Raw genomic sequence first — 26,961 nt, 5'->3', positions numbered from 1 at the left:
GACGGGATCGAGTTCGGTGCGCCCAAATGTTTAGGCTAATGAAGACTGGGTCGATGAACCGCGGCTTAAAGTGTACTTCTTAAACCGCTCGGCAGCTCAACCCCCCCCCAAAAAAATCCCATCGAGCAGTGAACAGTGCACCGACGGACGCAACCAAACCCGTAGGCACCCGATGAGGGTGGAGAGGGCAGATCTGGCGAAACTGATTGGTTTTCGATTTTAACGAAGAGCCGCCTTATTTGACTCAGAACGGACTCAGGTTTTTCCCAGGAGAGAAAAGCAAGTTTGTGTGCGAGAACGCTGTCACCGGTGGTGGGGGGACTGACTGGGTGGACACTGGTGCACGGAGGGGGTGGTGTTTGTTTGGAAGGGGGGGGTAACAATCTGCGCGAACCTGGCCCTTTAAATTACCTCCACAATCACTGTAGACGAGGTGAGTATACAACAAGCTCTTATTTTCTTCCTCGCTTCCTTCCTTCAGGTTTGTAATCGAGCATCCGTTTGCTTTGCCTAAACGCCTGTGTTTTTCAACGCGTTTGCGTTAAAGGCAGGGCGCGCGGTGCTCCACTCCACCGGTGTCACGAATCCGAAACCGCTTGAATTTTCTGAGCGTTGTCCGGTGGGGAGTGGGCTTCGCATCAATAATATTTAGAAGACTGTGCATTTTATATGTCTGCTTTAAAAAACGCGAGGGCAAGATTGACATTTGGGTGTTTGTGTGAATCAATCTTTGCGCTCTGGCTCAAACTAAAGCTTAACAGGCGAGAAGAAGCTTTCCTGCGCCTCCTGTCAACACCTTTACGCCTTACATATTCTCTAATTCTGTGGCAGATATTTGCAGCGCCGGGTCATTATAGGTTTGTACATTACATTGTTTGAAGGAGTCTTCAGAGCTATAGGCAAGGAGGCGTACATTGTGTACCGTTTGTCAAAATGCCCGCATTGTCTTTCCATCAGTGTGAGCAAGGCCTACCAACAGCAACAGAGCTCTGGAGCAAAATGCTGTGCGTTATGGCAGATATGCAACTGCCTGCACTTCTGCATCGTTTTGGGCTGATTTAATGTGACGATGTCCTGATCAAATACTGGCTGAATGCAGTTATACTGTTTTGGACTTTACATAAAAACCCAGAAACAGCCGAGCAGCACCAGTAGCAGCTCCACAGGCCTGCTTTTCCTTATTTTCATGCTGTAGTTCACTTATAAGGTTGTGCATAATTGAATTGGCATGTGCGTTTTCTTTCTATAGCACTTTTCACCAAACATCTCGTTCATAGTAGCTGTACAGAATATCATCTAGTGAACCCACTGTGGCAAAGGAACAAAAAACTCCATAAGATGTTTAGGTGAACGGGGAGGTTGGACCTTGAGAAGAACCAGACTCAGCTGGGGGAGCCCATCCTCCTCTGCCAAGTCTATTACAATATATGTGCATATGACAAATATGATTTAGTTACATGGTGGTTATGGTCATTACTAGTCATGTTTAATCACATTTAGATAACTTAAAGATAATGAATAATTTATAGGCAGTGGTCAGAGAAGCATCTCTAATTATACAATATAATATAAAGCATTTTATTTGATTGGTTTATTAAAGATGCGTAAACTATACACATAAATATGATCATACATTGTATAAGTTTGAGCTTGTACCTAATGAAAAATATTATTTCAACACTTCTCAACTGTTCGAATGTTCATTTTGTGCTGCGTGTCAAGAAATGTTATTTTTGTTGTCACAGTTCTCCTTTATAGGGAAACCTCTGGTTTAAGTAACTAGGTTCCCCCCAAACTGAAAGGGCAAGTAGATTCAACAGATTAAGTGTTTGATTTGCTCTGGTCAATGGAATGTATTACATTTGCAGAGCTGATGTATCGCTCCTGTTTGCCTATTATAGAAAATGACCTCATGGTGAGCCATTATCACGATTTTGGCAATATTACCTTACTGAGCCACAGAATTCACAGTCTGCTAGTACACAGTGCACTTGGCCTGGTTAGATTCACTACAAAGTCCAGTCTGCCATGTCTTATCAATGCATCTAATGCTGTATACTCTCCTGACAGATGCTAAATGTATTTCAGGGCGGTTATATGTCACATTGTCTAAGTGCAGCTGCAAGTACCACCTCCCCCTCCTTTGTATGTGTACAAAACATAATAATATAAAGGCACCCGTATTGGTTTTTGTTTTCATTCGGATCTCATGCTTTGTAAAAGAACGGTTATTTGATTGATAAAGTTTCTGATGATGGGCAGAATGTGTGTATGTACTGTATGTGTATGTCTAAATATATACAGTATATACACATTATCAGAAAACAATTGTGTAGTGTATATATTGATTGTATTACCAAACATACAAAGTCTTTAAAATCAATTAGCTCAAGCTAATCAGATGGCTTGACGCGACCTATATTTTCCCAGTATGAAGTCTTCCAGGGACATGAATATAATTACAGCTGGACCTGCTACTGTGCACTAATTACAGAACCGGCTCACTCACTTATTCCACAGGAACCCTGGTTAAAACATACATTTCTTTTAGACAGTAGATACATTTTCTGTGTACAGTAACAGATGGTTAGTGAAATGCAGTAGGTTTATCAACTGGTCCAGCCACTTTGTTTTGCTTGGCTAGGATCATACTCAGAGCTCCACTGAATGAGATGAGATTAATAATTCATAGGTTTTGATTTTGCCGCTTCACATCTCTCTCTGGTTTGCCTGGTTGGAAATATTTGTTTTGACAACATGAATAATGGTTATAGCTGGAACACACATTATTTCACCATCTCATGTACAACTTTGAAACTGTATGATGAAAGTGCGGCCAGTTATGATTGGACTATAAATATGTTGGGTTATTTTATTTTTAATGCAGTATTGCATATTCATAGGATTGATTTATTGTGAAATGTTTAACTATTAATACAAAAGTCCCTTAGACTAGTATATGCTTTTTAGTGTGAAATAGGGTTTATTTATTTTTGGCCATAGTGATCTAATTGAAGTCAATGATATTCAAACTTTAATTGGCATTAATAGTTGTAAAGAACAAGAGGATTATAAAGTAAAGGTTTTCACAATTATGATACGGTGTAAGCCAAGGTGTACCAGTTCACAGTCAGTAGTCCATGTGAAAATAAGGGTAGAATTTACAGTATGTTTACACTTGCTTAGATAAAGCCTGTCTGAGCATGTTTCTGTGTCATGATTAGAGAGGGATAAAAACAAAACCTTACAGACGGTGGTGGGGCAGATTAATTCTGCATAGCTACTAAAAGCAGATTAAAATTTCAATAATTCTGCTAATTCTGACCTAATCTGTATTATATAAAGTATATTAGTGGCCTTGTATCAGGACACTGCCCTCTAGTGAATCAAAATATATATTTTTTTAACATATTAATAGTTTATGAATTATGATATTATTATTATTATTTTTATTTCGCTATGGTTGTGTGTACGTGTTGATGTGTTGTTTGTGATGTGCTTTTAAAAAAAAAACTTTTTTGTTCCTTATTATATCTCACTTTTTAATTGCAATATGTCAGTTGTAGCAATACCTACTTTTTATTCACAGATCAAATGTTAATATGGAGTAAGATTATGTAGGGAGGGACCACTCAAATAGATGCTCAAATGGGTAAATAATATGTTATTTTCTAGTTCCAATAAATGACATGTGTATTGTGTTTGTGTTTTCTAGACAAGCTAACTTACCAGCAAGTACCTGAGCCAGCTTTGGTCTACAGCCACTCCATCATCCAGGTAATACAAATTCCAAATAAAAGTTATACTGATCTAACTAAGAATGCAGATACAGGTTATGTTTGTACTTAGTTGACAGGGAATTTTATATATTGGCATACAGGTAATCTGATGCAGTTTGACCACATGGGGGTGTCAATGTAACAATATTTAACTGATTCATGCATATACTCTCTGCAGCCGACAATGAGCTGTGTCCATAGCAACCACCCAGTCCACAGTTCAGTTTTGATAATAGAGATAGATGAGGCCTCATTGTGGTTCAGTGCTGATATATAGACAGTTCATGTGTACATGCTTGTAAATTGCATATTGCTTGTCATTGACATGTTGTTTGCACTTTTGATAAAAGATAGGAATTTGGTTATGTATGAATGATTAAAAAAAATAATAATCAAACAATGAAAGGAGAGCTACAATAATTTTGACCATGTTAACCATACTTCAACTGCATTTTTTTGTATGTATAGCTACAAGTTTTTGTTTGTAGAATCAGGGGACGTTTACACGACAATGATGTACTATAAACAGAAACGTTTTTCGCGTAAAGACAACACTCTTGTCAAAATGATCCCCATTCACATCGATCCACAAAAAAGACTACAAATGTTGTATTATTCATGCCAGGCCAGTAGATGGCGATGTCACTTGTTTAAGAAAAACTACGCAGCATTTTGTAGTTTACACAGAGATGATAATCGTTTTCAAAAACTTGCACTTTGAAACCTTTTTCAAAAGTTTGCTTTTTTCAGGCCCCCAAAATGCCCTTGTCGTGTAAATGAACAGCCAGAATGCTTAAAAAGTTTTGGTGTCGTGTAAATGCCTCAGAATTATTTTATTGCTATCATGCACATTAATGATTACCAGTCACCTGTTTTCTTTGGAATAATGGAATAGACCATGATAAAACAAACCACTATAATAGGTCGTTTTTTCTAAAATAGACTTAGAAACAATTCACATTTTGCATACTTGATTCTTCTCCATGAGTGTGACACTTGTAGTTCGGTGGCTTGGTTTGTTTGGTTTGGACCAAAAAAAACCCCTTTTAGTCCTGGTCCGCCTAGCGTTCAGACTACCATTTTTATCACCGAACCTAAAGGCATAGGGATACGGTCACAACCTGATTGGTCGGCTTTTATGACGTATTGCCTATTTTGAGACAGAACTGACCAAACATCCAAAACCATGCTGTGTGCTGGGCTAAATGTGCTTCTTGTATGTGCAGAGTCCACATAAGATGGTATTTTGACCAGCTGAGAACTTGTGAAGAGTTTATAAAATGTTTGTAGAAGTCGTCATAGTTGGGTAAACAGTATAGCGGTGAATGAGAGACTACATTAAATGTATGCTGATGTACGATGATGATGACAGTTAAAACGCATCACTACAGTCTGTGAAAAGGGTCCATAGATATGTACATAGATGCCTCACTAGCGGCTGTATCTATGGGCTGCGATATGTAAGCCTTCTGCCATTTTAATTTAAATTAGAAATCTTTTCTAACAATATAAATCTTTACTATCACTTTTTATCAATTTAACTCATCCTTGGTGAATAAAAGCATTTCTTTCAAAAAAAGAAAAATGACTGACCCCAAATTGTTGAATCGTAGTGTATATTGTTACAAAAGATTTCTATTTTAAATAAATGCTGTTCTTTAAAAAAATAAAAAACTTTTTCTTCATCAAAGAATCCTGAAAAAATATCACGGGTTATAAAAAAAGAATTAAGCAGCACAACTGTTTCCAACATTGATAATAAATAAGCAAATGAAGGATTTCTGATGGATAATGTGATAATGAAGACTGGAGTAATGGCTGATGAAAATTCAGCTTTTGCATAATCTATTTTAAAATAGAAAACCGTTATTTTAAATTGTAATAATATTTCACAATATTACTGTTCTTTCTGTATTTTGATCAAATAAATGCAGGCTTGATGAGCATAAGAAAATAAAAACATAAAAAATAGGCATGTTTCCAAACTTTTGACCTGTACTGTACAATTTGGTCCTAATATCTTGAAAATCTTTACAGTAAATTTGCAGTTGTAAATTCACAGTTAGCTAAAATGTTTTTTGAAATATGCTAATATTCTATAAATACCATCCACAGAGTTTAGTAGTCACAGATAAAGAGTGGCACATATATACTACACCACAGAGTGGCAGTATAGGACTTCACTGCAGAGGCTCTGCTTTTGTTTCCCACTGTGATTCCATCTCTAGTTTGTCCTGCTCTGTCTAGACGGGACAAAACCCCTGACCAGATTCCTGCTATCTTGCGTCAGCTGACTGACTCATAGACTGTGGGGGGAAAGTATGGGGTCCCGTTTGGAAAAAAACATGCTTCAGGGAAAACACCTTCAGTCTGAATTTTACACAAACACGGTGTCTGGTTTTTTCTAGAGATGATTTTTTGAGGCAGACAGGAAATATACTGTAGGGACTGTGGTCATTTCTGTTTTTGCCATCCGGTGACTAGACGCCTGTCAGGGGACTGATAGACTGTCGGTCAGGCTCAAGTCATGCATTTCTTGCACTGACTTACAGACTAAACAATGAGCTATTGAATAATTCCATATGGAACATAGCAACTCTCCAGATATCATGCGATATAATACATGCAGTAAATTCAATTCTAGCTTTTCAGAATGCTCAAAATGTGAGAAAGGGCAGTGCTGAAAATAGCTAGAACCTGTGATAGATTTTGTAATGTTTTGCAAGGTTGTTATTCAACAGATGGACGTGTGGTGAATAGCCCACACTTAAGTCCTTTACTCTGTCTGTGTTGTGAAAGAGCTGAGCGTGTTATGAAAGGCTTGGCGAGAGAAACAGTTCAAAAAGTGCTGGGTCATGATGACTGTGCTATTTATGTAGTGGGCTTTCAAAATATGAGTCAGCACCTCAGCTTTTTCCCTCCCCGTTTCCAGTGGATGAAAACCTTTGACTAACTGACATGCACATCATTTCATATTCCTCGGGGACATGCCATGTGCCGGTAATTGTTGCATAAAGAGTCGTTTGTGGATCTCTTGGGATTTCACTCATCTTGTAACGGCTTATATCACATCCCTGAAGCGGCCTCACATGGCAGGATTATGTAGCAGGTTTCATAGTGTGCTGTATAATAGGTTTGCATCTAAGACAAAGAGTGGCATGCAAAATGCTGGAGATGCAAGCATCTTATCCAAGCAGCTCATCCAAAAATAGTGACTAATATGTGTGATTTGGACTCTGTAGCATTAAGAGTCCGTTGTTATGTTCACCACTGCCTCTTCACGATCTCCTCTGCGTTTAGTAATCCCTATTCAGCTCGACAGTTGGCCGCATTCCTGCTGCCCTGTGCTCGCTTTCATTTTTGTCGTTGAAAGGGGAATGTGAGTAACGGTTGCTGATGCACTCCCTCCTCCTGCCTCTCACACTGCGCTCACATACTCCCTAGCATATAGATCAGTCTCCCACTCTCACCTACACGTGCGGCCCACTCCAGCTCATGCATCGCAGACTACACGCGCACTACCGCCTCCATCACTCCTCCTCCTCCTATATGGTGTTTTATTTAATGCTGCTTTAGTAGGCAAAACACGTTGCTATGCACATTTGCAGGGATCTCATAGTTGCATTATTAACAGTAAGACTATTATAACATTACCTTCTATAACATTATTACTTTTTAGTCACATTTCTGCATTTAGCAGATGCTTTGTAGGAGCATAATGGGATTCGCCACAGAGCCAACACTATTCAAAAAATAAGCTTCATAAAATTATAATAAAAACATTGTGCATTATCTTATTTAGGCCTAAGTGTTATATTAATTATTATCTTAAAGCATTTATTGTTGGAATAGTTAAACGCATGAATGTGTAGTAGCAGTATGCTAGTGTTTCGATAAAGTGTTCCAGCGAATAATTGAATGTTTCCTGTCATAACTTGCCCCTGGCTCTGTTTGCATTGCAAAAATTCATTTGCATGGATGGTTTCATCCACGTCTGTGCTACACTTCTGGTTAGAGGAAAGACGCATAGTTTGAATAGTTTAAGTTCCAATGAACTACTGAAGTGCTGCAGGAATGCCGCTCTCATTTGTAGCGTTCCTCTTACTGGAAGTTTACTCATTCTTTCTTTGTAAAACTAAAGCTTAGCCAGTTGTTAGTTTTTGTTTGATTTGGTTTGCACACAGAAGAGAATTGTCCAGGATGTCCATTATATGTTCAAAGTTGATTATTACAGTAGAAACATAACAAACTGTTTTTATCCTATTATTCTCTCCATGTTCTGATTTGATAGCATATCAGTGTTTTAAATGTCTTGTCTGGTGTACTAACTTAAAGCTACTGTCTGTCCTGCTTTGTAATCCTTTATGTAAGGATTCTGCAGCATCATTGAACTCAAAGTTCATAAGCATTCATGTTGCTATCTGTTACCTTTCCGTGCAAGCCAGCTGTATAATGCGCAAGTCAGCTGATATCCAAATATAGGAACACAGGGTGTTTGTTGGTGTTTCACTGTTCATGTGAATGGGGAATGTTCAAAATTGCATGCGATCATATACGGTAACTCGTTCTGCATTATGTTTACTGTATGCATAGAATGCCTGGATTATACAACACATGCCAAAATGTGCATACAACCCATACATTACTGTATCCCACAATGCAATGTGCTTGGCTCGAACTTCCACTGCTAGTGTAGCAAAGTGAAAGTGATGCCAGCTGTTATTTATTTATTAATATATGTTTTCGTTCTCATTATTGGATCAGGGTACATTGAGTTCAGACATTTGGATAAATTTTTTATTATTTTTTAGTGTTATTAATAATTATATGTAATTAATACTTTTAAATTAATTTAGGCTATTATATGATATTAAAATGTATATAATATACATTTATATTGTTTTATTTATTCTTATTCTCTACATTAAAATAACAAGTAATACATATTATAATTTATTGTATTTTTATAATAAATTATTTGTTGGATACGGTTTCACGTGCTATTTCATACAAAAAGCAGGATACAGTATGTACAGTAAACAGTATGTACAGTAAACAGTATGTACAGTAAACAGTATGTACAGTAAGTAGTATGATAGTTTCTATCTGTCCAGCACAGATGAACCTCTGACAGCAAAGCTCAGGTTACTCTTGCAGTGTCTTTCAGGGAAATTTCCTCAGCCGGTTAAAATCAGTTGTGAATTTGTAATTGAGGTTAAAAGTTATCATAGATGCCCTTATGAATAGTTAACAGACATGCAAACTTTTCTCACATTTGAGACGTTTAAAAATTTCACAGGTGTGCCCAGGCTAGTTATGCAGCGGGAGGAATTGCGGTGACTAACCCGTGACCACTGGGCATACGAGACTCAACTTTGACCCAAGCCTGACACAAGTTGACCCTTCCTTTGACTAGACGAGGGAATCCTGGCTGAGTGCGCACTCTCCCCACCAGAGCACAGTCACGGGTACGGGGTGCTGCAGCTGACACCTGGGTGTTTTGCCACCAACACACTTTTCAGTCCCACGGCCAAACACTTGAAACAACAAACTCTCTTGTGTGGCTCTCTTATATGAAATTACTAATCATACTCCTTTTCAGCACCTTTAAAGGCTGGGCAGATATGCTGGTGAGGTGATAAATCCAGTTTTCCTCTCGTACTTAAGCAAGTAGGTTAAGCTCCCAGAGCGTGACTGACCTAATTTAAAGGGGTCATGACATGGTTTTTTTTATTTTATTATTATGTTCCCTTAGGTGTAATTATAGTATTACTATAGATTTTTTTACAAAAAACTTTTAAAATGTAGTGATTTATGACCTTTTCCCACCCTGTTTCTCATCCTCTGAGTCAAACAGTCTGTTTTGGGGGTGTTTCCCCTTTAAGAGTTCAGTGTTAACGCCCACTGTTATGATTGGCTAACGTCAGTGCCTATGCATCAATTATTAACGCCCCCAGCCAGAACATTTGCGGATTCGGCACAACTGTTTAGTAGCGGGTGATGCATGCGAAGCGATGGCTCTTGCAATGATAAAACCTTATTATGTTTGAGCCGGAATCAGAGGAAAATGAACGATCACCACAACAACGAAGACTGGATCAGCCCGTGTCCACATGGAAAGTGAAACTATTTTGAATTAATAAAAAAATTGTAACCCGAGACACTTGAAAACGGATTATTGTTGCCTAATTATCCTATAGCTTAATTTGCTAACAGTTTAACATTATTTAACTAATTTCAATGACATGATAGGGTGTGCCACGGACAAAAATGCATGCACAGGCCATATTTGAAGATGCAGCATTGATAAAGGCAACATTTTTAATTTTCTATCACATGTAGGCCTAACGTACTAGACAGGCGACATATTTTCAAGATTCTCTTATACAAATGTGTTTATATTAGCCAGTGATAAAAAGTATCGTTAAGTTTGCCACGTCGTTTTGAGCCCAGAAAAGTCGGCACGGACTTATCTTTGAGCAACAGTTTTCTAGCAAAGCCAGCATCATATTGGGATTTTTTCTCAAAACAGTCATCCTTATAATGTATAGAGCAAACACTTACATTAACACTGCCGTGACTGGGACGTCCGCAAAAAATAAAGTGCATCCATTTTCCCCTGACGACTGGATCTTTCTGCAGCGTATTCAAAGATGTTGTTTGTCCACAGCCAGGAACAGCACATCTGCGGCGTCGTAATTTCCCTGTACACAGACCCACTCGCTGTCAGTCGACTGAACACTTGTGAGGCGCGCAGCGCGCGGGCGCGACAACGATACGAAATGAGCGTAGTTGTCTTGTTCTGGAGGCGGTCGTATGCAAACGCTGGTACGTCACTTCGTACCGTGACGTCACTTCTTACCATGGATCCAGAACGAGCTGTATTTAGAGCTTGATTAAATAAATTATTCGTTTATAATGGGGAGGACGTCTTAAGCTATGAAACTTGCAGGACGTTTTAATGGTACAAAGACCTCTTATATACCAAAAGATCAAGGCAAATTTGGTTTCTCATGTCATGACCCCTTTAAGGACCTTTCCACACTCTGTACATGTGGAAGATTTGAGGGAAGAGGTGTGGCTTCCCAACACTGAGTCCTGTCCTGCAAACCAGGGCCAAAGGTTTAGCACTCATACATCAATGCTCAGGAAAAAACTGTTTTCATGGGTTTCAGTTTGATCTGAGCATGATTGATATATATTTTTTTCTCTTCTTGATGGCATGTTTTTTATTGCATTAATGCATTATTTTAATTCAAATTAGAGTGTGGAGTGATACATTTTAATAATTTATAATAATTTTGTATTTAATTAAAATATTTTAGCAATACATTTAATAATTTACTAGTAATTTAGTATTACATTTAATTTATTATTCATATATTTCAATTTAAATTTAAAGAATCCTTTATATAAAAAAATGACGATGCTATAATTTAATTTATTTCTGCATTATCTCATTGCTTTTTTCATGATCACTTTTATCATTGTCATTTATATAGTTAATTGTGCAGCCCTAGTTTGATCAATGCAAAATGCAAGAGAAAGTACAATAGGTCATTTGAGAAGAAAAAAAAACCAGCATTGTTTGCACTTGACCAGGCCTTTACAGGTAGTTCTGCAATAAAGGAAGCGGCTCAAAGACGGTTTGTCATTTGTTTACATGCTTCAGGTCAAGGAAATGCGTTCCATACACGATAAAATGTGTATTGACTTTTTTTTAAACATTTACTTGAAGCGTTTTTTTTTTCTGACTGCCTTCAACAACAAAAACACTTCACACCTAGTCACCTGTCCTGATAACATATCTAATGGGATCAACCTAGCAGCCTTTCCACTTAGGTCCTTTGCATGTAAACAGTCCTGGTTCCCTGTTCTCTACCACATGCACCCGCCTGTTTGGATAGAGAAGTCAGTTACACCCTTTGCACTGAGGGTGGCTTGTTTGGGAAAGCAGGAGTGAGGTTTGACACCTGTGCAGCTGATATCTGCAACAGCCCTTCTCAGCGGGAGTCCGATGGGGACCAGGCCAGAAATCCTCTGCCAATGCATGTGAACCGACTGCTTTACGCAGTTTCACGACAGAGGTGTGAAACGGCCTGCCGTATATCTCCCTAATGCCCTGCTGTTTTAGGTAGCGACAGACGCAGAGAGCGACCCTAGACCGACTCTAAACATTCCGTCTCATTTTCTCTCTCTCTCCCCCCCCTGGTCACCATTTATAAAACTGTGTGACATTAGTGAATGGTCACTTTATTAAAGCTGCCTCCATTCCTGCCGTAGTAATTATCAAGATTTGTCTCCATTACAAGTCATGCGCAATTGATTCCATGTGCTTCAGTTAGGAAACGTCTGTCGTACAATAATGACTTGTTCTACCTAAGCTTAGGCATTTTAATCATTTTGTGACTTGTACTCGACTACATGACAGATAAATCAGTTACTCTGGAATGGGAACTGTGCTATTTGTTGGTCTATGTACACATGCGTGAGATGGGTGCTTTTCGAAAGGTACAAAAACAACGAACTCTCTGCTCACTTAATAAAAAATTGCTTGCACCGCTATTTTTGTTGTGATTTGTTAAACTGGAGTCGCCATAAGCATCGCTAGCATTTAAAAGAAATCGCTACCATTAAACAAATATTATGGAAATTATTCTTCCTTTATGTTGATTGTACAATAATTTTAGCATTCAATGTGTAGATATATTTGCATAGTCTGTGCACATCAGTGTTACTTTAGTATTATTTATATACTATTATAGTATTTATTAATTAAAACAAAAAAACAAACACACATTTATGCATTGTTTTTTTTATCAACACTTGAATGTGAACAAAAAGTTGAGAATCTTGTTTTTCTTATAGACTTCTTCCGGAGCTAATTCAGAACGATGATCAAAACAGTTTTGATTTATATGCTGTTTAATGATTGCGCTAGCTTACATGTGCGTAAGCAATGCTTTGATCGCTTGTTTCTGCTTCTTCTTCGCCTGTGTTTTGATCCAGAGATTCTGTACTCTTTCAGAAGATGCGTAATATCGCCCCCTACTGTATAGCAGTGAAAACGTGGATTGCCTAAATATTTAGTCAATGGCGGGTAAGCGTTGTGTCATAAATGATAGAAAATTCCGTCAATGACGGGGAAATTAACAATAACATCACTGGTGTACATAAAACCATGGGGTTTATTAGTTATTTTTTATTATCGATACACATCCCTGTATAATAAACTTTAATCTTACATTTTTTTTATCTTTAGACCCTCCATTTGTCTGTTCAGTTGTAGTTTGTGGGTTCTCCTGGCATTAAATTATCCTGAACTGCTTGTAAATTATGTAATCATAACCAAGTCATCATATGTGCTTAAAAATCACAAATCACCTATGCATGTTTACAATAGGAGAATGCTTTCCTTGAGTGGCTTCATTGCAGCTTTTCATTGCAACTCGTGGGTCAAGCTGCAATAAAGCACTAAGAGTTTATTAGTTTGTTGTCTATGACCATGCCATAGTCATTGAAGAGGTCTGTATTTATATTTGAAGAAGGAATGGAGAACATTAGCTGAACCGTGTGTTGAACCATGCTAATGTGTCGCTTGTTTGTATACATAGAGCTCGTGGGAGATGCGTGTAATGTGCGTCATGGAGAGCAGATTCAAGTAAAGCAGTGCAGCGGTCAGCGGGGGAGGGTGTCAGCAGAACTTTGGCACTTGTGAGATGTCACAGAGGTCATCACAGAGGTCATCTAGTGTTGTGTTTGGAGAGATAGACAAGCTCTGTGGCACTGCAGAACAGCACGGTCACTTCCTGGAGTTATAATATCATTAAAGAGAAAGAGGGAGGGTTTCCCAGAAATAATGCAATACTCTGGATTAAAGATGAAACTGGCCTTTCTTGTAGTTTGTATAGTCATAAATTATACGGTGATCTGCACAAGGGCGATGTAATGGGATTAGGACGATTCCAGGTAGTTATTGGACATAAATTTCATTGTGCATACTTAAAAAATATATTTTAATTAGCTTTTTCTTTTCTTTTATTTATTTGAAAAAAAAAAAAATCATGATTCTCAATTTATCCAGAATTGTGCAGCTTTATGCATTTTCATACTGTACATAAAAAATGTTGTGATGTGTAAATTAACATAAAATCGTTTAAAACGTTTTTGGCTTACCAGCATCTGACAAAACGTTAATACCGTCGTGCATTGCTAATTTATTCCACTAAGTAGCGTAGACTAAAGCAAAATATGTGTCCTATTTACATTTGAGTGATGGGTTGATGTCATTCCTTTGAAGTCAGCATGAACCGGATATTGCGATCATCATTTCTTCCGGGTTATCCGAGTGAAATGGCATCTTAGGGCGCTTTCACACTTGGTTCGATTGACTGTTCCGAACCCGAGTTCGATTGCTCCCCCTGCCCACGATGGACCGTGTTCACATTATACAATTTGTATCCGAACCACGGTACGCTTGCGTCATCAAGCTGCAGCTGGCACGTAATCGTGTTGCTTGGTAACCGTCAAAATGCTGCTGGAGGGGAGGGATTATTGTCCCGTGCTCATGAAGAGATTTTGAAGGGAAAGTGAAGTTGATGTTTTTGTTAAAAGATTGATAGGGCTCATGAATAAAAAAAAAATGTGCACAGTTTAATTATGCTAAACACTGCAATATTCCATAAAAAATAAGAATTTTCCATTTTGATTTCATGGTGACTTTTAAGTTATCGGTGTTCCCAACTGTAGTTTTAGCAGAAAAGAGTAAAAGAGGAAAGGCGTTCTCAGTGCTCTTGCATGCGTCACAGGCTGCCTTGACCAGAAATGTCTCGCGTCATCTCAAATATCTCCCAACCTCCATGCATGTACATTCCCACAAGGACAGACCTAACCACGCTGTCCCATCTAAGTCTCTTTCAGTCCAAACACAATGTCTCCGTACTGGAACAGCTCTAAAAGACACGGCTAATATTTCTTCCACGCGTCATCCTTATCCACAGCTCAAAATGATACATGTGTCATATTTGCTCAACATGTTGCAGACTTTCCAGTGTAAACGGCTGCTCACTTCAAGGAGCTGGAAAACAGACAGAACGCTATATTTGGTAATGGACACATCGACTCAGAATCCCCCAGATAAGAGCCAATCATACTTACTGTAAGCGGCGTTGCACCCCTAGGAGTTCCCCATTTCCGTCTATTCAGTTTCCTTTGCCCTTATAAGGAAGCGGACCGGGGGAGGAAGTCTGTTGTTGTGAAAGAGGCCGGTTAGTCACTTTCTCTGTTCTGCCCTGTATGCTTGTTTACTGTCTGATTACAATGGTTAATTACTATGCACCTGGCTCTGATTCCAACCTCAAAGGCCTTGTTTGTGTCCAATGTGCACACACATCATGCTAGAACCACATGTTTGCACGAGTGACCCTGTGAGTAAACCAAATCTCCCGCTTCTAGAGTCACTCAATCACAAAGGATCAGACCACTTAACATTCTCCTGGAGGTCAGTGAATCATGAAAAGGCTGTTATGATTTTGTGCCATCTTGTAAATACCCAATTCTCAGAATAGGAAGTGTTTTTTTTTTGGTTCCACTGCAGATGTTTATCAACTCATGCACCTTCCTGAGTCACGTAGAGTTTCTCAAGTTTCTAGATCCGGTTTTGGTGCAACCTAATATTTCGTCATTGCAGGTAATGTGTTTATGCTTCAGTTTCTTTCCATCCATGACTGGAAAAAAAATGCCACCTATGAAGTAGATGCAGAGAGGACATGGCTCTCCCACACACGCTTTTTGTGTTTTGACTAGATGCACTTTCTGACCTCATCCTCCTGTCACCTTCATTCCAGGTTTTGTAGGGGCAAGATTATCGTTACTTTTTCCTCCTGCTCACAGTGTTAACCTCAACCTCACTTTGGCGAGTTGTCAAAATAGGGGCCTCCTCCCAAGGCACTAGAGAAACATGTTTCTGTGCTTTTCTGGCATTAACTGCCTGTTTTTCCAGACATGAGGCGTTGTGCATATTCAACCTTGCATTTGTTTTCAGTATCTGTCATTGGTAGGGTGAACCTTTCACTGTGCAATATGACAGAAGCTGTTGGTTTGGATGTTTTTGCATACAAGTTCACTTTCTGATTTAAGTCTAAAAAAATTAAGCATATTGCATTGGTTAGCTAGTTAGTTTTGCATACATATGGCCTTGCTCTCTTTTATTGTCTATTTTCATTCTATTTCTGCTGATCTAAGAGAATTTTCCAAATGGTTTTAATCCAGGTATCTGCAAAATGATAAGGCTGACACTGATGACAATGTAAATCTTCTTATAAATAAATACTTCAAATAAATTTAAAATAACTGCTGTTCTTATGATATGATGATGAAACCTGAACTTTCTGTTCATCAAAAAAGTAAGAAATGTTTCTTGAGCATCAAATCAGCATATTAGAATGATTTCTGAAGGATCATTGTGACACTGAAGACTGGAGTAATGATGCTGAATATTCAGCTTTGCTATCACAGGAATAAATTACTTGAAATATATATTTGTATTATATTAGAAAACTTTGGTTTTAAATTGCATCAATGATTCACAATATTTCTGTTTAACCTTATTATGGATCAAATAAATGCAGCCCTGGTGAGCATAAGAGACCAAGCTAAAAGAAAAAGACCAAGCTAAAAATGCAACACTATACTTTTGCTCCATCTCTCTATACACCAATGGACCTAAAAAGTTCGAAGACCCCTGTTTAAAAGTATGTTCACTATTGCATGTTGCATTAGTATCCCATTAAGAGTATTAATGGCTTACATGTGTTGTGAAAACTGAATTTGTGGTCACTATAGCTTCTTGTAACGTTCAACACAAATTCCATCGGACCGCATTCCTACAATTCCTCTGAACGTTTAAACAAATGCTTAAGAAATTCCTTAGCAACCATTTTTTCACTGTATGACCATTTAAAGTTATTATCATAAAGTGGTTTGACTTGAGCTTTTAATTTTGACTTGAGCATTTTCAAATCTCTCCTTTGTTCGCCTTTTTGTTAAACAAGTTTTGAACAGGGTGGTGTAGGTACCACGGAGTGATGCACACACCGGCAATGCCAGCTCCACCTGTCTGATCAAACATTTCAGTGGGGTGTTGGAGACACCGGTCCCTGACCTCAAGAATTCAACATAGTCATCCTTACAATTCATTTGTAAGCTCATTATATCAATGCTTGGAAACATTTTATAATCATAAGGTCACTGAGAACAGTTCCATAATGCTCATTTTTACAGTATCAGGTCTTTGTATTTTTGCACGCCCCACGTGTCTGCCAGAACTGTATCAGTAATTGTTCTGCAGGGAACACGTTGTATAAACCTGTCCAAACAATTTCCACCCACTTCAGTCATTTGTACCTCTGTCTATTTTTCTGTCTGCCTGGTCATGAGTCTGTCTGTCTCGGTGTCTCTCCACAGATCCGTCCCCACTGGTCACACCCAGACACACAGGCACAAGCGCACGAATGTTCTGTGACCCCTCTGTGCACAGACATGCTGACGTGAGCAAACACTCTCCCACTTGATCTCAGCTGGGAGATGAGAAATCCCATTCATTTCCTCTCGTTTTCCTTCCTTGCCCCTCATTTCCCTCCCCTTCAAGCGTGCTGCTATGCTGGAAAGTCCTGTAAGCTGAGGAAAACACTTCTGGCATTTCTGTTGGCAGCTGATCAAGCTGTATGTGTTTTCGGTTTCTGATTCTTGTAAGAAGCTTTGCAGCAGCTGACTGAGGCTGTCAGATTCAGGGAAGGGTGTGGAAGGCAACAGTCAATTGTTTAGCACTGCTACATTGTGAACTTGCCATGAACTCCCTGCTCTTATACAGTGTGCATAAAATATAGTGTCATTTTCACTCCACTATTGTCACCAAACAGAATTACGTAAATAATAAATGTTATTAGTAGGTTTATACTCTCCCGAGTATACACCGCTCGCCATTTGAAAGAACTGTCACTTGCCCGATCTGGCCAGTGCTGCATCGTCACGAAAGTTTGTCATTTGCTCGTGTTTTTAAGCCTTTCCAGTTTAAATATTCAAGCGCAAAATTACATGAAAGAGAACTCGATTCAATACCCGTGCGCAGTGTGAGAAGTTTTGTGTGTGCAACAGACATCCGAAGCACGCACAGAAAAAAGCCGCCTCTCAGACAGAGCGCAAATGCTGAATTGAGTTCTCTTTGTTTTTTTTAGTTTTTTTTTTTTAGTTCTCTCCTTCTTGCACTTGAATAAACATATTCACACAAAGTCATGTAAAAATGCCCGTATAGGTGATTATTCTCCTAAACAGTCAGCCTTACATGAACGTGAACAGTTGAGAAATAATATGCACGTGTAACAGTATATTGGATCTGTGGAGCTCTTAAAGTGACAGCAGCCTAATAAACCTGCTGATGTCTTTGTCTGGTTGTGGCAATCTATATATATATATATATATATATATATATATATATATATATATATATATATATATATATATATATATATATATACAGTGCTATGCATAAGTTTAGACACCCATGCTAAAGTTGACTAAAAAGAGGAATAAAAAATCATCTTTTGGAAATTGAACTTAATGCCTTAATTTAAAAAAATAAGAAAAATCCAACCTTTAAGGACACCAATTTTCTTTGTGAATGAATAATGTATCGTAAATAAATAAATGTTCTTCCTTAAAATACAGGGTGCATAAGTTTAGACACCCCTATGTTAAATTCCCATAGAGGCAGGCAGATTTTTATTTTTAAAGGCCAGTTACTTCATGGATCCAGGATACTCTGCATCCTGATAAAGTTCCCTTGGCCTCTGGAATTAAAATAGCCCCACATCATCACATACCCTTCACCATACCTGGAGATTGGCATGGTTTTATTTCAGTTAGCCTAACAGCTGGTTTGATTTGCATTGAGAGATGATCTTATGAAAAGTACTCCATGCCAATCTCCAGGTGTGGTGAAGGTTATGTGATGATGTGGGGATATTTTAATTCCAGAGGCCAAGGGAACTTTATCAGGATGCAGAGTATCGTGGATCCATATAGTAACTGGCCTTTAAAAATAAAAATCTGCCTGCCTCTATGGGAATTTAACATAGGGGTGTCCAAACTTATGCACCCTGTATTTTAAGGAAGAACATTTATTTATTTACGATACATTATTCATTCACAAAGAAAATTGGTGTCCTTAAAGGTTGGATTTTTCCTATTTTTTTAAATTAAGGCATTAAGTTCAATTTCCAAAAGATGATTTTTTATTCCTCTTTTTAGTCAACTTTAGCATGGGTGTCTAAACTTATGCATAGCACTGTATATATATATATATATATATATATATATATATATATATATATATATATATACATATACAGCAGGGTTTTGATGCTGCTAGTTTGGCTTATGTATAATAGGGATGTGCAAAACTTTTTAAAATATTTTTTGTGCAAATATTTTCATCAACATTGACTGCTAGTTGGTGGTTAGCCTACTTTTCTGACCATGTTGGTCAGTTTGCAAGTGTTGACAGGAAACTGACCAAACTCATTGATGACTCGCCCTGTACTACACAGATTTGTGATTTTCTGATTTCAAAAGGATCTCTTGACTTAATCATTCATATATATATATATATATATATTAGTTCACGAATGGCCAAAGTGTTTACTGCTGCTCATTGAAAAGATGATGAATTTGACTGCATTTTTGTTCTAAACTATTTTAAATATTATTATAAATCCGTGTTTAAGTACTGCATAAACTGGTATTAGCAATGATGGAGCAGCTATTATTTGCACATGCTTAAGTAATGAGCAGGCACAAATTCCAGTAGCCTGAATAATAACCCAGGCTCAAGTTTTCTTTTGGTTGTTGGTATGAGGCATCTTTCCCTGCCAGGCTCGAAGGGCCGTTGGTCAGGTTTTGTTGACGGCCAGAACACTCTCTTTTTTCTTCTCTCTCCCCCCTCTTTTCCTCCCTCACTCTCCTTGTTTAGAACAGTCATACGGTATTCCCGCCGAGCACTCAAAGAGCGGGAATGTAGGAAGCATCTGGAGCCTGGTGAGATTACTGAGAGAGCCGGCACGTTGCCACCAGGTGTCCGTTAGAGGCAAGGGCTTTTTGATTTAATACTGCCGCTTGATTGGAAAGCTGGCGGGAACTGCCACCTCACTTTGAACTCAAGAAAAACGTCTGTGACCAAACAGAATGATGCATACTTCAGATTCTCACTTGTTTGCTGCATCCTTGATTTATCAGTGCTTTTTGCTTTTTAGATGCTTCAGGGACATTTCAAATGGGTTAGAAGCATGCATCATTTTTTTTTGGTATGGTCTGTAACCATAACAGACCATAACTTAACATTAGCTAATGCGTTAGGTATCATGAACAATAAACGAGGAATTTAAAAATGCATTAGTGTACATATAGAAATGAACATTTACCTAGATTAATAAATGATGTAAAAGTGTTGTTCAGTGTTAGTTAAATAATTTCAATTAATTAAAACGTATCTATTCACTGAATGCATTTTTAATCATTGTTGAATATGCATCACCTCAATGTGGCTGAAAATGGAGCATAGGGACTCGAGGGTGGGTTGCAGTTTTCCAGTGCCCCTTCCTCCTCTTCCTCACTGATTCCACAGAGTGGAGAAAGAGACGCCTGTTTTGGAGACTCTCCACAGTTATGTGAAAGAGCATAGTTTGATTGCACGTGAGTCTAATTTCAGCTCAGAGAGAGAGAGAGAATGGGCAGTGTGTGTGTGTTTAAGTCATGGATAAGGTGACTGACTCTGAGGAGAAAATAAAGATCCATAGGGAGTTCAGCACACTCAGTGGTGCCTTGTGACACGGTCTAAACCTCTTTGATTTAACCCACTTTTTGTAGAGTAAGTGTGTTGTAAAATGCCAATAAATGCAAGTCTGTGACCACACATTGGCAACCCTTTATGAAAAAGAAGTAGGCTACACTTTAGCATACATTTAAAAAGAGTACTTATTGTGGAAATATACTTTTAGAATTACGTTTAGAATTTTTTTTAATTGACTAAAAGTAAAAAAGTTGTGGTAATAATCAGTCCTGAAAGTGTACTCTCTTTAAGGACCCTTAAGTGGTATTTATTTCATTAATACTAGATTATATGCCATTTTAGAAATGTATACTTTGAAGAACACTACAAGTGCACATTAAATACAATTAAGCACATTTCATTTTCATAAGGGTAGTCCAACTGAAATCGCAGCAGTTTTTTGTGAAGTCAGACTAACAGATCTAGATGCAATGCGATTGCACATCGGACATGCAATTCATCCTTCAAATATTTGATTACGCATTGTGTCATGTATACTTGGACAGTTAGATGAAGACTACATTGACTCAAAAACCAGCTGTAGCTTAATAAAAGCTGAAAATATAAACATGCATACCATACATAATGTGAAAGTATAATGGATGCATCTGTGTAGATTCATAATTTCTAGCACATTTTGTAGTTGCATGTTAAAATCAAATAACCAAGTATTTAGTTGCAACATTCGTATTTATATCCATACTGAAGCTATTTTTTTTTGCTTTTGTCAATGTAAAACTTCTCAGTAGATAAGATTCAATCCCAGCAGCCTGCATGGAGCCTACTTGGTACACACTATGGCTCTGTGTATCCAAAGCTTGTGCCTTTTTAGCAGTTTTCCTGTGAGGGTTTTCTTTTTTAAAAAGGAAGATGTGGTTGGAAAAAAAATAGTGAAGGGAGACATCGTCCTTTATGAGTCCTGTATGTTTGAATGAATATACCAATGTATTCTAGAGTGCTGCAATTACATATGCAGGGCCGCTGTGCATATTTCCTGGAATGCAGCACACGGAGCCGTGAAAGAGACTGTGTTTGCTGTGAGAAGACAAAGCCCAGGCACTAAGCAACATGTGTTTAGAACTACGGCCCCTTCTAGGAACGTCCTGGAATGCCAGGGGTGCTGCGCTGGTTTGGGAGCTCGTGCGTGGAGCTAAGGGAGGGGGTCGTATAAGGAGTGTGTTTGTCTCCAGAAAGAACCAAACCTTTCACTGCCTCCAGAGTTTCCTCTGTTTCTGCGGTTACTTTGATAGTCACCTCTCTGTGGGTGTGCTGATACTAAAATGTACTCGATGTTGCTAAGTGGTTCTTAAAATGACCTTTTGGAGGATGTAGCTGTATATGAAAGGCTTGTATTTAGCAAATCGCATGACATGAGAAACAGTTTATGCTTTAGAAGGATAGGGATCATTCAGTCACCCTCATGTTGTTCCAAACCTGTATGACTTTCTTTCATCTGTGGAACACAAAATAAGATCCTCTCTCCATACAGTAGAAGTCAATGGGGTCCAATGTTGTTTTGGATCCCATTGAGAAACAGTTGAAAAATCATGATGTAAATGCCTTTTTATTTTAAGGGTGTGCGTTCATCTTTCCTCACGCATTTCGTTTTCCGAACGTTTGGTCCTAAAATTAGGAGGGAGAAGATAAGCTGGTGTGCTTGGCCTCAGAGGACAGCTGCACCTGTTTTCAGTTGTACTGTTAGTCTGATTGATGGGCCTCTGAACTGGGTGGTCTGGACTATTGTTTCTAGGGAGTCGTGTGGTCGGAGCTGTCCGACAAATATCTTGATTTACATGTATATTTATATAGGTGAACTATTCTAGAGGCTTGACTTTCTCAAGTTATAAGATATGATTGTAACTTCAAGGGGATGGTTCACCCAAAAATAAAAATTCTGTTTACTCACCCATATAATGAAAGTCAGTGTGGTTCAAAACAACATTGGACCCCATTGACTTTCATTGTATGGACAGAAAAAAAAAACATATGATGACATCCTCTTTTGTGTTCTGCAAAATACATTATAGTTTGGAACAACAAGGGTGAGTAAATGATGACCATTTTTAATTCTGGGTGAGCTATCCCTTTAATTATTACACTTTTATTTGTACTCCCTGCTGTCCCTGCATGCTACTATTTTTAGTTTTTGTTAATGTCTTCTAAAAGTATGTAGTGAGTTTGAAAGCACCTCAAAGATAAATTTATCTCATTTATTACATAGATACATATACATGTAGGTCATACTGTATGTGCTTTGAATGCTTCTTCCATTTGAATATTGTTTCATCTTTGTTTTCTTGTAGAATTTTCTCATTTTACTCGGCACGATAACCGATGGCAGAGAATGTCGACGAGTAATAACATAGCCCAGGCCAGGAAGTTGGTGGAGCAGCTGAGGATCGAGGCAGGCTTCGAACGTATTAAGGTACACAAGGTTTCATTATTCGGTGAAACTGAAACATGTTTGCATTCAACCAATAGCAATAGCTATTTTGCTTTTTATTGATGCATTGGAGGTGTGATATAGTGGCTACTACCTTGAACTGTGGTACGCAAATGAGAAATACTGTTTGAATACTACATTGTAAAAAAAATATCTTGTTAAATGGACGGTATAAGAGAGCACCTGTGGTTGCCAGAAATTCATCATATAAAATGCTGTGACAATGTATTTGATATTACGGGATGCCTGTTTTTTTACAGCTTATAACTGTATTTCATGAAGTGGTATATAAGGGTAATATAACTATCACCTTACCGAAATATGCTTTTTATATTAAAATTTACTGATTACCACCATAATAATACAGGTGACACAATAGAAAGCAACATGATAAATCAGAGTTTATCATAAGTAGCCTGTCCATAACACATGAGCAATACTCTCATAAGACATGCACAGACTCATACACACAAATACAACATTCCACAAGGGTGTTGACAAATATGACACCAGGTAATGCAAAAAATGCAACACAAAAAAACATAATGTTCATTACTGATGATAAAAATAGTCATGCAGGGACTCTCAGGAGTGTCCTTTTACTGTTTTTCTCCATTAATGATATGGCGATACTTCCTTAAACCATACATTTGACATATGAGATATTAAACCATTGACAACTTTTCACTGTATATGGTAACAGGTATTTACTGCAGTTTTTTCCTGGTAAAATTACAAGAAATCCTCCCCTTAATTTCCAGTCATTTTTCTATTCTTTTCAAAGTAAAAGTGACAAAAAATTTAATTGGAAGAAAGACTTGCACTCAGATTTGGATGATTTCTCTTCCTCTCTCTCTCTCTTAGGTTTCTAAGGCTGCTGCAGACCTCATGAGTTACTGTGAGCAACATGCCCGCAGTGACCCTCTGCTGGTGGGGGTTCCCACCTCAGAGAATCCTTTCAAAGACAAGAAGCCTTGCATCATTCTATAGCTACTCTGTCTAGCCCAGCTGTCCCAGTCCCACTTTAACCGATGCCCATCCCCAGTCAATGGGCAATTCAGTCTAACACTTATTTTTACCTGGTATTCTCCAGAAAATAAACGCCACACTCTCGGTAAAAACAAAAAGGGGCAATATCTGTATTACCTAGCGTCATGTAGCCCGGCGTTGAGTGAATCTAGATGAATGAATCTGCACAGCACGCCTGTTTACATTCATGCATATAGACGCACTTAACTGGAGGTGGCAGATTTGGAATTTCTAAACTGTTTTAAAAGATTACTCGGAGACTGAGAGATACTCCAGCATGTTTTTCAGTGCAGCGGCTGACCTTGTTACCATAGGTGATGGAGGAGAGTAGAGGAAGACAGTCATGGTTATGCTGACTGACTAGCTGGCTAGCCCAGTCACACTGTGGTAAACGGTTGATTCGTATTAACCCTGCATTGTTACGTCGAATCTGCAAGCTAAAGGTTCATTTTAGATTTGTATGGCCAAAATTGAATCCAGGTATGCTTACCTTTATCAAAACAGCACATTTCATGTTTTACAAAGGGATTCAAGACATTAACCAGAGTTGCCAATATTTTTACTTTTTTTTTTTTTTTCTCAGTCCGTTTGTGAGCTGTAGTTTCTTTTTTTTATTGATTAAAACTCATTAGGCTTAATGCTTTGGTTTTTTTGTAATGTTTATACTATATTTCAGAATTCTCAAACACTAAGTTATAAAGGAATGATTTTATATAATGGAGAAAATATATTTACCTAATACTAATCCTTCCCAGTCCCCTCCTAAAGTGGAGGTCTGCATCAATATTGAGCCCTGTTATTTGAAATATTAATGTGATATACAAAAAAATTTAGCAAAATTTGCGGTGGTCAAATTTATTGAAAGCTGAAGGCCAAAATTTGGTGTCAAATAATAATACATTTTTACAATCCTAATAGCAGAGGCTTGGAAATGCCTCATAAAATGTAGTAATTTTAAAGCCCCTGCAAAGGCCATTTTTGTTTTTCTCTGAAACCAAACTTGATTGTAAAATCCATACAGAAGGAAAAAAAAAATGTATAAACTTTCTTTTGGATATCTTCAGAGGTGTTAACTTTGAGAATAGCTGTTTGGATTTGTTTGTTCCAATTTCTTCTTTCTATGGAAACATGGAATCTGGTCATGGAGTATGAAACTGTACAGTGTTTGATAACTAAAGCTCATTCTTTCTTTCTTTTTTTTTGTGTGGATGTTTTATCTTTTTGTAATCTTTGTGTAATATTTCCGTTTCTTCCATCATTCATATTTAACCATTGAGTTAGTCCTCTTTCAGGCGAGGCAAAAGACACGAGCGAAGGATTTGATGGACTTGTACATGTGATAGTAAATGGGTCACCTGCTCCCTTGTGAGGGAATGTGGAACAGATTGTTGACACAATGCCCACACAAGGTGCTTAAGGCTTTGTTCGAGGCTCGTTTCATGAGGTGTACCGTGTTGCAGAGTCTATCTAAAGGGCAAGATGTTCAGCGTTATGCAACAGGCGGTTGTGTTTGGCTCGGCCTGAGCAGTCACATGCAAAAGATGAGTGGCAAGGTCAACCCACAACTCTAATTGTGCACTCAGCACATGATGCACGCAGGCATCTGAGAGTCTTTGGGCCACTGAGAGTGACGCTTTTGCATGTGACATGATCCCCAAACAGTCACTCACAGTATTCAGATGAGTGCTAAAAACAGAATTCCCCCACTGTCCAGCTTCGTATGCCGGAAAATAACAACACAGTGTAGGAAAAAGGGTCTCGTTGTGGGACAGAGGGGGTTTGTGCTCCCTGCGGTCCACGGGATGCTATCATCCGCTCCTGTATTAAGAATGACTAAGGCGTGGGAAGGTCACGAGATGCTATGTGTCATCCAGCAGGTCAGCGAACAACAGAATTGCTCAGTGGACAGAGCTGCTCCAGCGACATCACTTCCTGTCAATCCTAAACGGAGCAGTGTAGTGGCTTTTTGCATTTCAAAATAACTTGAGAGAGAGAGATGGGTACTTCAGGAGAAAAAGCACTGTATCCGTATAATGAATGATTATAATAGAATCACTTCAAGTGTTACATTAGAAAGTCCCTGACTTTTCATTGCTAACCATGTTATTGCAAAGGAAGAGTAGGCCAAGTACGAAGTGCTCAAATGTGCTGTAAAAGTGTGACGTTTTTTTGACCAGCCACCAAAACTCGCTGTACCACATTTGATGGTATTACACTGGAGCAAACACTGTGAAAGTCAGCTAAGCTAAGTTAGCTTGTTAGAATTGAGTTCTCCACCCTCTTGTCCCAGTGTCGGGATGCACTGTGCTCCAAAGTATAGCGTTAACAACTCCCCGCACTTAGGTTTAATAAGACCCGCAATCATTTAGCTGAGAAAACGTCTTGCTACGCTGCGAGACCCGCTGTTTGCGAGCGCTAGGACAAGTGAGCGTTGCGCGCAGCGAGAACACTTAAGGTGCTGAGAAGGCCGTGATACCTTAACCTCAATTCCTCGTCCCCTAACGTTGTTCGACTTCACACACCATCGAGCTCTTTCATGACCATGAGAGGTGAGATTTAGGCTTTGTGTGGGTAATATCTGTAGCTGAGTCCTTAGCCAGTAGATTTCAATCTCAGCCTGTCCCATTACTTTGTGTTTTTTTTCCTGTGTATGCATATGTATCTTTCTGCCTTGATTATGAAGAAATATATCTATTTTTTGTAATTGTTCTTCTCGGATGTGCCATAAATCATGTTTTCTTGCACAATGTTAATATTTTGTGGATATTGCTGTTTAAAAATGATGATATCGGAAAAAGTAGATGAAATAAAATAAAGACAAAATGTTA

The 26,961-nt window shown here is 38.4% G+C and overlaps 1 protein-coding gene across 1 annotated transcript; it reads left to right on the top strand.

Moving 5' to 3' along the window:
- Positions 1–26,961, top strand: gng7 (guanine nucleotide binding protein (G protein), gamma 7). Its single transcript, XM_079612652.1, has 4 exons — positions 1–433; positions 3,716–3,777; positions 22,965–23,086; positions 23,969–26,961. The coding sequence occupies exons 3-4, from the start codon at positions 23,006–23,008 to the stop codon at positions 24,092–24,094; spliced, it is 207 nt and encodes a 68-aa protein (XP_079468778.1). The 5' UTR covers positions 1–433; positions 3,716–3,777; positions 22,965–23,005; the 3' UTR covers positions 24,095–26,961.

This window comes from Phoxinus phoxinus, assembly GCF_949152265.1.
Source record: "Phoxinus phoxinus genome assembly, chromosome: 5".
Lineage (NCBI taxonomy): Eukaryota > Metazoa > Chordata > Actinopteri > Cypriniformes > Leuciscidae > Phoxinus > Phoxinus phoxinus.
This window is presented reverse-complemented; position numbering and strand designations above follow the sequence as displayed.

Coding starts and splice junctions, on each gene's coding strand:
- gng7 (XM_079612652.1), top strand. CDS start 23,006: ATGTCGACGAGTAATAACATAGCCCAGGCCAGGAAGTTGGTGGAGCAG. Junction 23,087..23,968: donor CAGGCTTCGAACGTATTAAG/GTACACAAGGTT, acceptor TCTCTCTCTTAG/GTTTCTAAGGCTGCTGCAGA.